A 12,743-nucleotide genomic window follows, 5' to 3' on the forward strand; every position below is an offset into this window, starting at 1 on the left:
TTGTGTGGATTAGCTCCAATATAAATATTATCAATACTGTTTTCTTTCGACCTCTCTTTCTTTTGACAAGTTAACTGTGTAAACTGTAGAAAAAAAATAAACAGTGCTTTGTCAGTATATTATTGGTGTTCGAATACTAATATTATTGAAAACATATTAATCCGGGAGCTGTCTTCAAACTATGCCGGTCAAGATGGGTACCATGATCGAAGTACTGGAAATGTATGTTGTAACATTATCTATTAAGACACCACAATTATATTTTTTATTAATCAATTATATTATATTATAGTATTCGACGAAGAGACTAGAAGATTTGATTGAATTTATTCTCATTTATAAAATATTAATTAAAAATAATTAATTACGCTACTGTTATCTATTCTCAAAGTTTGGTAATTAATTATCATTTTCTTATAAATAAATCATAGAATATTTATAACGTTATTATAATGAACTATGCTAAAAGTAATTAAATATATAACAACACGTTTAAAAAAAACTACTGTAGTATTGCATTTAACCAATATATTAAAGGTAAAAACATAGTTTGTATTATTATATTATTATTATGAAATCTATGCAGGGAAGACAATAATTTTAAATATAAGCAAGCATTGATAGTAAACATTGGTACGGCTTAAATTATCATTGAAAACGATTTATCTATAATTTATAATACCTACTACATACTGCACATGTAATTGTATTATTAACCCTTTGACCTCGTAATGGGTGCACTGCGCACATTCAATTATATTATGATTTGCATAAATAATTTATCACCTAATAATTCACAGTATTTTTTTAGTCGCTGGATTTTCTTTACAATAACGTTTTGGAGCGGTTTCGGTGAAATAAATAAATATGACCGTATCCGTCAGTAGGGCCTGGTTGCATATAAATGTAAAACTATCTAGCTAATAACGCAATGCATAGTATATTAAAGAAAATATAATTATTGATAAACAAAATGGCAGCGTCGCTTCCGCGATCAACATGTAAAGTACTGTTTAATTTAAATAGGTACAATGATAAATGTAATTGAAATAATTTAATAGCTACTTACTTAATTGTAAATTCACGTGGCGTGAATTAGTCGTTGGTTAGTCTTTACGTATAGATAATCCTTATTCAATACCACATTGTTTTGTCGGAAACTATTTCTATTTACAAAACGTAATTATTTGACAGCTGCTGTCAGTTTTGTTTTAATGTTTTCCCGCTAACGTCGCCACCCGTGCGTATCGTGCGATTTTATTTATTTTAAAATCGGCTGACTAGCGCATAAGGCGACCCATTTGAATAAGTACTTAATACTATGCATATAGCCCTTAAACAAATTATATTACGAACGTCCACTGAGTAGAGGTTATATTTTTATTTTTTAAATGAAAAATGGTTGTAATTTATTCGGATAATCTAATGATCCCTAGATCTGGATTAAACACACAATATACCTACTTAGTATATTTTTATTTAGAAAATAGAAACGTTTCCGGTTTAGTATTTATTCAGAGTTCACAGAGATTTAATCAATAATAACAGATGATACTTCAAATGGTACACGAAAATACATTAACAAGATAAAATGAATCGCTCGACCAAATAACCAGATGAACTAGCCAAAGAATTAGTTCAGTTCACGTAGGTATCACATTTGACAACTAGACACCACACTAGATATGAATCTCGATAGTGTACGGTGCTTAGTTTCAAAAATAGAGGACCTGTATGATCAAAACGGTCAGAGCTAATCAGACTAAGATGACTCACTGTAAGACTGCGAAGATAAAGGTTACGGAGTTAACATAGAGTTAAATCTTCATCCGTCTATATAGCGCTTGCGGCGTTCAGTCAATGGGCAGCGCTATCTATTGGTCTCTCTTCGAAGTCACGCCGGTATAACAATATTATATATATGATTTTCGTGATGCAGGATCCGATCCAGCAACGACTGTTGAAAAATAAGAAGTGAAGAAACACGGGGAAGAAATATAAATACATACAGCTCTAACTTAATCTGTGACGTACATATAATATATAAAAAAGAATCTATAAATAAATCTCGACCTTTTCGCTGAACTACTGAAGTCGACTTTTCTTTAAATTTTCTTAGAAATATACTAATAGGTTTTTTTACTGTGAAAAATACAGCAAGGCTGCGTGTACCTTGATGATTATATAAATAGTTTTAATTTTAATACTGAATAGATACACGCTGAGAAATAATAAACCAGATGTTTCATTATTTACAAATTTACATGTTATGTAAATAGTTTAACTCGGACATCGAAGTCAATAAAAATATCAAATCCTGACCATTGTTGATTAATATTTTAATGGGGCGTCATTATTAGTCGAAGACAATGCACATTAAATGACTATAAAAGTATAAAGCCTCTGAATCAAAAGTAGAAGATAAATACAAACCAAGAACAATGGATTGAGCTGTAGGAGACTTTCTTCCAGCAGTAAATCGACCCTGGCTCATGATGATTGACAAAAATGAGAAATACTTGAATACAGTAAAAAAAAAAATAACATTTTGAGTACATAACTACCTAATTAATTAGTTTAAATTAACTAGTTAATTCACACAATGTAATGGCGAGCATGAGACGTTTTGTCTTTCTGTAAGGAGATTATCAAATTTAATATTAATTTATTCGTGGATTTTTTAATAATTTTATTCAAAGTTCAAAAAAATACATTCAGGGACATTCATTCTTGGACGCATTGCATTTTTAAATCATTTATATTGTGTGTGTATTAATTAGTTCATAGGAAGAAGTTTTTCATTTTAAATATTTATTAATATAGTATGTAGACATATTTATATAAACCAATGAAAGATATTTCTAGTGTAATACATCATCTACTTACTATCCAGAATTAACTTGTTATAAACATTATTAGCTGACGATTATTCTGAAAATTGTTAAGGCTACACTTCAGCTGGGGCACGGTCTAAAACGATCGTGACTACGCGACGCGAAGATTGTGAAAACGACGCGTGCAGAACAAAACATAATTTGTCATAAAAATTCAACATGCGTCCATTTAGTGTTATGTTTATCGTTCTAATTGTAATAATAATAAAAATTCATTGACATGTTCTATTTTTTAAGTAAATGGGTAACGTTTTTTAGTCATCATTACACGATTTAAGAATTAATTCCCCTGACGCCATCACAAAACAAATTGACGTGTTCACAGCTCTACTTTCGCTCTCCGATCGGCAGCCAGTCCGAAATTATTTGGCGTTTCACTTAAGTATGCTCTTAATATTAAAGCCATAAATAATATTTTATCAAAGGTCACTTATTATCACGCTGCATTAATATAAGTATTTAAAATATATATTTTTTGTATATAATTGACATAAATATTTAAAAGCTTGTCAGTGTTGTGTGGCACCTTGTATTACAGAGTTGTCTATTAGAAATAAATATCTCTTCTCTACTAACATGGAGTGTATTGAGTAAGTCGTTCTAAATACGAATATTAGTTATATGCAAAACAAAATATCATTTGTGTAAAAAATAAAATGACACTTAGGATCGCCGTACACGCGTCTAAATTAACAGTGTTTATAACTGCCACCTGCAGTCAGTCAGATACGTTTTCTCTAATAATTAGAGCGAAGATCCATAAGTGTTTATTTTGATCTAACCCTAGCGTATCCGCAGTTTTGCGAAACTGGTATCAGGCTCATGTGTTATGTCGTGAACTTATTAGTATTCATTGGAGAAAAGTTTTTACACTTTTTCTAGCCATAGGAACCTTGTAAGAAAGAGAAATTTTACATAATCTTGTAACATAAGGACCCGTTTGAGACATGTTATTAGTTTCGATGGTGGTAAAATTTAATAATTTGATACAAACGGCGCGTGTACCTACTAATAATTAAATGTATATAAACAAGTTTTCAGTTGGGAAAAAAATGACAGAAATTAATAAAATACAAGTTAAGTACATACCTAACAACAAAAAAGTTTATTTACTACTACAGTAGTTATAGGGTTAGCATTTATTCGTCGTATAAATTCATTCATTGATTCATATTACGCAGTCAATAGACAAACTATTCGAAAATCTAGCTTACCTACTGATATTCCGTAAAACATTTTATATCTATTTTATTTGTTCTAATTCATTTAAGTTTTGTACTATTCCGTTTGAGTCTTTTTGAGACCAGTTTTTTGCATTTCGGCATCTTCATACATTATGGTTGATTCATATTACGCGACTTGCGAATGAGTCAATAGACGAACTATTCGAAAATCTTACCAATGGCAAATGCACACTGAAAACGAATACAGTTAATTCTTGATTAAATAACAAATTAATATAAAAATAATGAACGTAAAAACCTTATTACCTACTGCATAAAAAGCAAGTAAGTATTAGTGTTTATAAAAACCCGTAGTAGATTCATTAAATACTCACTATTTACATTCAATAATCGCATTAAATTGTCAATACTTATAATCTTATAAACAATGAAACTAGGTATAGGTAAATCATTCTACAGTGGCACCATAGGCGATTCACGCGTGTATTAAATTGCTTGCGACAATGCCTGTTTCAATGCTAGCAAACAATACCACTACAACTGCAAGCCGAATTTGCCGTACCCATGGTGCCACTGTAAAACGATTTACCTATACCTAGGTAACGTGTTGGGAATTTACAACTTACATTTTGGTAATACAATTATCTAATGCGAAACATCGCTAAATATACATAATATAAACTGATGTTAAGGTATAATCCATCGTGTCCAGAAACTTATACGTATGCAGTTCGCCGTATCACATTTCACCGTGAAATGTTGTATCGGAAATATATGGCCGTATATTAAAGACCGTCCAACCTCTTTGGGTCATATAGTACTGACATTAAATTCATGTCAAAATAAAACACGGTTCTTGTCTGTTTACACAGTTTACACTTTACAGGAAGCAAACAGCAAACAAATTTAAAAAATAGCGGATATACTGGATTATTTGTTAGTTTAGGTTAGGTGTTCATTTTTGAATTCATGAATTTTTCCAAAATCAGCTATGAAAATTGAATTAATATTCATATTGAATCTAATAAAATTGGAGACCGTATAGTTAGTATACGGTCACCTCTTTCCGATAAGAAAGCTCACGGTGAACTGTACCACGGTGAAATGTTTTACGTACAACATACATGTAACCATAATACACAATCACATTAAACTGTTTTATTAATTTTTGTGTTGTCTTCTAACCACTACAATCAATCGAAAAATGTAATTCACGTCAAAACCTAGTATATTTTTCGCGCACTTTTTCGTGAAACCTTGACTGAGAATTATTGTTCTAGATTTTGACCTAAGTTAATTATAGGAAGATGCTGAAATATCTGTATTTAAGTTTGATTATGGTAATTGCGTGGGTCCATATAACGTTTTTTTTTATTATTATTTATAATTAAAGTAATTTTCCGTTTATCTACGTCAGAGAAAACGACATTTTGTCTTCTTGTGACGTTAGTTTTGAATAAGTCCCAACTCAGTCGGTGAAGCAATCTTCCCAAATACACTCCACGTCTATTTTTGACAACTGCTTCCAATCATACGTACTTTAAAATATGTTTCAAATCGCCCACAATATTCTGAATATATGCCACTTCTGGAACCCTGAATCATTTACACGAATAATGTTTTAACATTTTTAACATTCCTTTTAAAAATAGAAACAGTGTATTTGTGTTACGCGTAAATAAACACAAATCGGCTATAAAATGTTAACTACTTGTATTTTTTTGTGTTTGCCAAAGAAAGCTCTCGAGATTTTCTACCGTATAACAGGGGCTTTGCATGATACACGCCACGACAGTTAGTACCATACGAATATTTTAATTATCTGTCTTAAGGCTATACTTCAGTTGAGCCATGGTTTGAAAATATCGTGGCTAAGCGATGCGCGGATTGTGCAAATGACGCGTGCCTAACGAAATATAATTTGTCGTAAAAATCCAACATGCGTACATTTAATGTTATATTTATTGTTATTATTACTAATAATAATAGTATATTCATTCACATGTTTTCTTTTTTAAGTACATACGTAAAGTTTTTAAGTCATCTTTACACAATTTAAGAATATTTTCATCCGACGCCATGACAAAACAAATCGACGTGCGGACACCTCGACTTTCCGTCTCCGATTGGCGAGTGGCGACTAGTGAGAAATTTCGTCGCACCTACTGTTGAAAATTATTTGCCGTTTCACTGAAGTCTCTTAGTCAAAACCGATGAAAAAACCTATAGATCTCTGAAATTAAAGGGATGCTTATACCACCAGAGGCACCTAGCGGAAATATACGGAGCTTGCAATTTGACACATTTTTTTGATAAATTACAATTTCAACTGTATTAATTAATAAAATATGTACCTATATGAAAACATTAAAAAGAAAAATAGTTTTTTAAAGTCGACGATAAACTTACAATTATTGTAAAAAAAATCTGAATTTGTTACATATTGATGTCCACAGTTACGTTATTATTACATTATAAATTATGTTCATATTTATTATTAAAATTTAGTGTATTAAGTTTTCTATGTTTTGACATAGATATTTTTGACTAATTCATAGTTTTAATATTTTTTTATATTTATTTAAAAAAAACATCGATTTTTATAAAAATATAAATGTGTATAACTTGAAATTCTTTTTATTTACATGAAATCTTTTTTAGTTATGGTCCCAATATTGTAGCTCGATTGGATATAAATAAAAAGAATTTCAAGTTATACACATTTATATTTTTATAAAAATCGATGTTTTTTTTAAAGGAGAGAGATACTATACGGTCTCCAATTTTACTTGGTTCAACATGAAAATAATTCAATTTTTATAGCAGATTTTGGCAAAATTCATGGATTCAAGAAAGAAAACCTAACCTAACAAATAATCCAGTATATCGGCTATTTTTTTAAATTTATTTGCCTGTAAATCGACAAGAACCGTGTCTTATTTAGACATGAACGTTATCTCAGTACTATACGATACAAAGAGGTTGGACAGTCTTTTTAATAGACGACCATAATTATATTTCCGATGCAACATTTCACGGTGGAGTGTGATATGGCGAACTGCATACGTACAGATTTCTGGACACTGCTACGTTTACTGTAGATCTTTTCTTGTATAGTGAGTTGGCGAACGCTGAATGTACTTTTGTCTTCTGATAATGTGACCGAGGTACTGTAGTTTTCTGGTTTTGATACTATACAAAAAAATCTGTGCATGGTTGCTACATCAGTCCCGTGCAGCATCGCTTAAGGACAAGGAAGTGTGGCACTAAAATCTTTTCATTCTGACACGTTTATATCGTCATCGAAGGCGGATGTGCACAAACCGCGGTTGCATATACATGGCGGGTAGAGATGGGGAAACTCAAATCAGTCGTTTGAAGACGCTAACAATTCGATGTGGCATTAATTGCTTGAAATTATCCATATTAGGTATTCAAGCTATCCTTTAGGCACACTTAAATTAACCCTGGTCTTTTCAATTGATTATGTTCCTTTTATTAACTTGTGATTTCATTGTATTGCAGATTGCGGAACTCTATGGAGAATCTTGTGGATGCTACCGACCCCGATTCGGACATCACAGAACCCCTGGTCACCTTCCCCGAGTCAGACAGTCCGCCCAATTCTGCAGCGGTTCTTCAAACGCACCATGACATGCCCCTCAACCCTACAGCTAATGCTGCAGCACAAATGATCAATTCAAGTAAGTAACATAACACCTTTCAAAGCTTTTGATTACAAGTTGAATCCATTGTCGTCTTAACCGCACTTTTTATAATACACACACATAAGGAGGGCTCAGCATGGCCCCCACACCCAGAAGCAGGCCCCCAGGATAGGATCTTTATTAGGCCCCCTACCTATCACTAAGATTAAATGCATTATGGTGCTCTACAGTAATTTTTTCCAAATGTTCGAAGTAAAATTAAGAGTATTTAGTACATTTTTTTAGCGAATTTTAGTATTTTTTAATACATCCACTTGAATTATTGAATTGTCGAGTATCAACACACTTAAAAAATTGCATCGTGTTACATGTTATAAAACCATACACAACATTAAATTTGAAGTAAATTAGCAGGCGACTTTTTTACTATTACGGTCAATTTGTGATGTATGTTTATCTCATTTATCTGGTTGACCCACCACGCCGGGTCCCTTCTGAGCCCGTGCCCCAGTCTAGAGCCCTGTCAGCCTTCCCCCCAGGCCATGTCAGGTCAGGCCATGGGGCTGAGGTCCGGGCCCCCAGAAACGGAAAAAACACATATTACTTAGGTAAATTGTATATTAGTTGTTGTTCTCCTTGGTCTGGAGCTCATAACTGAGGATCGGGACGCGGATGATTTAACTGCCAAAAAGCCTTCTTAACGGGTTGGCCACACTCCTCTCGGCATTCTACAACTGCTTGAAGACCCTTAAATTAGTGCAACTATCTGTGGCATTTAATGTTTGCTTTAATATTCCGATGCGGCATGCCTTATAAACAAGACGGCGCGGATGACACAAATGGACACTGACGATCTTGAGAATTATGATTTTTATGCCATGCACAGTATATAGCCGATTTTGAATGCTACTTATATATGTAGGCCAGGTGTTTATCGCTAGATTCAAAGTGTGGAGTGTCTGGGTATTAATAATGTAACTACCTAGAAACTTGCAGTTGAAGCTACGAACATATTTAAGTAGATAACGGGGTAAATGTAGAAGTCTATGGAACCTGCTAGATTTTGTTAACCCCGCCCCCTTCTTCAGGCTTAAAAATAAATAAAAAAAATATTATATTGTAAGCCCCCCCCCTAATAATTTCTCTGTACCTGGTTGTTGAAGACTTCAGAGGTTGTTGAAGACTTCTTTTTAAGATGAAGAAGTTTTTTTCTTGGGTCGTTAAACTAAATTTATTACTTACCCAAATCACACCTCAAACAGGTTTGATTTAAATAAATAGAATCTGGATAATAAATAACCAAAAAAAATCTACAACCCCTGTGTTAGTTAGATACTTTTGATATTGTCCTCAAACGAGCTGTATCCTCTGCAATTCTTTTGTCTTCGCAGCATTCAATTGGCACCATGTCATAAATATTTACTGGCGTGTCAACTCCTCAGTTGTAATACCGCTTTTAGATTGGTCTTGAATGTACACCACTGTGGACATTGATACTTTATAAATAATGAACTGCTTGTAACATATTTAATTTGAAAAAAGTGTACTAACTTGTGTAGTTGTTGGCCATTCGCCAGAGTTATGTTTTATTTTCATCCACTCACCTGTGAGCACTTTTAAGCAGAATGCCAAAATGCATCGTTTTGTATGTAACTACATAATATAGTGCAATCTTTTAACGCCAAATTGTTGCCAATTAATTTGTTATTTATTTTCCTCTTGTACATTTAAATATTTCAGTTCTGATGACAGCAATATTATATCATCATTGTCTGTCATAGTAAACACTAAAAAACTTAGGATCTGACACATAGAATGTCAACGTTGTGTAAAACTAAGTTTGTATATAAGAACAGAACACTATGCATCAGCGGTGTAGGCTGTTGAGATCGGAAATAACTGCACTCTAAATTTTGTCAGTAATAATAATTATCTGTTTTCATTGAACTAAGAATACAAATTGCAGATGGTGTTGGATAGATTTTAAAATTCAATTAAACCCTGCATAAACCCAATAGTATATTTATTAAACAAAAATTCCATTAAGTCGTACAAATTTTTAGATATTTTATGGATAGAAGAATATTTTGTTATATCTAGTATCGTTGTGTTAGACAGGGTTTAGTTCAATTTTAAAAATTAACCTACACCATCTGCAATTTGTAACATTTGTAACACCCACGGTGGTCGCGCGGCTTAAGCGTTGGACTATCACGCCGTGGGTCTCAGGTTCGAATCCTGGGTCTGGCAAGTATACATATTGTTTTTCAATTTGTGTGTGAGTCAGGGTATGGACCTAATAGGTTGAACAAGTGGCTGACATTCATTCCTCGTAAAAAACAAAATCAGTTAATACAAATCTCTACTCTGTGGAGGCCCATATGATCATATTAGGATCGGACATGGTCAAAAAAAAAAATCTGCAGTTTATATTCTTGGTTTAATGAAAACGAATAAATATGACTGACAATTTTGAAACATCTCCACGGTCTACCTCCACTATTACGGTTTGGTTTAAGGCCATGCATTAGTTGAGGCACGGTCTAAAAAGATCGTTGCTAGGCGATGCGCGGATTGCGGGTGGCGGGTGAAAATGACGCCTGTCAAACGAAATATTGTTTGTCATATAAATCCAACATACGTCCATTTTATGTTCTGTTTATTGTTATATTAGTAACAATAATAATATATTCATTGACATGTTTTCTTTTTAAAGTAAATGGGTAACGTTTTTAGTCATCTTTACACGATTTTAGAATTAATTGACCCGTCGCCATCACGCAGCAAAGTGACGTGTTCCTGTGTCAACATTCTCTCACTGAATGGCAGCGAGTCCAAAATTTCGTCGCGCGTACAGTTGAAAATTATTTGGCGTTTCACTGATGCGTCACCTTAAGCAAAACTTATTCAATTTTAAAAACTAACCAACATTATCTTAAATTTGTGTTGTTAGTTCAATGAAAACAAATAAGTATGACTGACAAAGTTTGGCGTGCACTATTTATGTCGGATCTTAACAGCATACCTCCTCCACTTTTCGCTACTGGTATGCATAGATGACAGTGAAAGTACAGATGATAAAAATGGTGACTAACAGGGCAACGCAGCTAATTCAGTGCCACTGCCTGAACATAGTAATTCCCGAGTGAAGGAATTTCATATCAATATTTTACGAAACGAGATACAGTCAATCTTGGTTATTACGATCACGGATGTAATGAGGAAACATTCGTTGACATTTTAGTTTATGATTTTCTCCATACATTTATTCACTTTTATAACTAGCTACTTCTCGGATATACCGAGAAAAAAAAACAACATTTTCGACCCTAAGCAAAATCCGACCGGGCAGTTAACTAAACCGATTCCGCCGAGATCGGATTACGTTTATGACACTGGCTAAGTGTCTAAGTACCTAATTGGTATTTTCGCCGCCAACATTGAAAAAGTATCCACGCATATGGTTGAATTGCATGTTAAAAATCCAAGCTTTGTGAAGTCAGCAGGTACCTACCAGCGCCGGCGGCTCAGCACTTGATTACAATAGACAACTTCTTTTGTAGTGTATGAATGCCATGCTTGTTTCGGGGATTTTTACGATGGTTGTGGCACGAAAAATGTTATATAACGATAGAACGAGTAATGCTTATAACGAGCAAATTCAGTCGGTGCCATCTTCCTCGTAATAACCAAGTTCGACTGTAATTATTTGAGTTTCTAAACCAACTGTCTATTTCTCCCTCGGCAGGTTCTATGGAAGCTATGAAATTCGAGCAGAAACGCATGACATCGGCATCGAAGACCAAAGTGGTGACTGAAGGATACAGCAGCGAAGAAGCGTCGGCCAACTCAGTCCAGAGGCGGATGGCAGGAGAACTCACATACCAAGGAAACACGACTGCTGGAGCGCGCACGCAAAGGCTGGCAACCTCTGAGCAGAGAAATGCTTTCAAGGTATGAATAAAAATACATTTGTCATTGTGAAATTGTCCTTCCCTGGCGCTCATACAATGGTTTGGGGGGGGGGGGGTTCGGGACAAAATCAGACAATTTTTAGGTGAATGGAATAATACTTTGTCGGGACATCATTACTGTGGGTCGTGACACGGATGATTTGGCTATCAAACAGCTCATGGCCTGTGTCAATGGAAGATTCGTGCCCTTCATAATTCTTCCCGTAATCACATATTATGCATGAGAAACATGGACCTTCGGTAAGTCCTGGCTGTCACATATTATGGTCCAACACAGTGAATTAAAAAATATACCCCGCCCCATAATATTTTTAATCTTAAGTTGTGTGTATTCATTATCATACACACACACAAACATAGACAGTCTATAAACACCAGTATACCTACTAAATATATATACACGAGTTATCTTAATAAGATATTAGTCCAAAACCGATAAAAAGTTTCAACCGCTTAAACAAAAACAAAATGATCCGTGCGTGGCAGGCGGTGACATTCTTTACTGACGACTGAATCCCTTAATTTTTTACAACGTTTTTCTTAGCTCGTAGTCTTATTTGTCCGGTGGTTCTTTGTCCGGTACAAATCTTGCAATCGATTTTTAACTAACTTCCGGACTAGCTAGACATTTGAAAATTTTAGAATATATCAGAACACGATGCCAATGCATTTTTAAAATACTTTTAGCCATCTTTGAGTAGATAGAATTGAATTCATTTTCAGTTAATTCTATTTTATTTTGACACCATTATTGGTTTCTAGGGGTCTGGGGTCCTAGCAACTAAATTATTAATATATACGTGCGTTACCATGGAAATCAATATGACATGTCAAGTACAAATTTTTTTGATCGTTTAAGCTGGTCAAGTCAAGTTTATATGGTTCAACAGAATTTAAAAATGTTGTATATAAAAAGTTCTTTTTATCTTGTAATTATTTATTAGTTTATTTATTTCTGCTACAAAAATTCCATTATCAAGCTAAATTCTCACTAAATCAATAATATATACTTTATATGACACG

The 12,743-nt window shown here is 33.6% G+C and overlaps 1 protein-coding gene across 12 annotated transcripts in view; it reads left to right on the forward strand.

The window, feature by feature from the left end:
• The window catches only part of Sarm (sterile alpha and armadillo motif), a 343,946-nt gene that overhangs the window by 295,166 nt on the left and 36,037 nt on the right, over positions 1 to 12,743 (forward strand). For all 12 annotated transcript variants that reach the window (XM_085958226.1, XM_085958234.1, XM_085958231.1 and 9 more), the window contains 2 exons: positions 7,604 to 7,782; positions 11,495 to 11,700. In XM_085958226.1, coding sequence (XP_085814352.1) covers positions 7,604 to 7,782; positions 11,495 to 11,700 — 385 coding nt within the window. The remainder of the gene's footprint in view (positions 1 to 7,603; positions 7,783 to 11,494; positions 11,701 to 12,743) is intronic.

This window comes from Rhyacophila brunnea, unplaced genomic scaffold, assembly GCF_057557595.1.
Source record: "Rhyacophila brunnea isolate RB1 unplaced genomic scaffold, BYU_Rbru_1.0 scaffold_7, whole genome shotgun sequence".
NCBI classification, from domain to species: domain Eukaryota; kingdom Metazoa; phylum Arthropoda; class Insecta; order Trichoptera; family Rhyacophilidae; genus Rhyacophila; species Rhyacophila brunnea.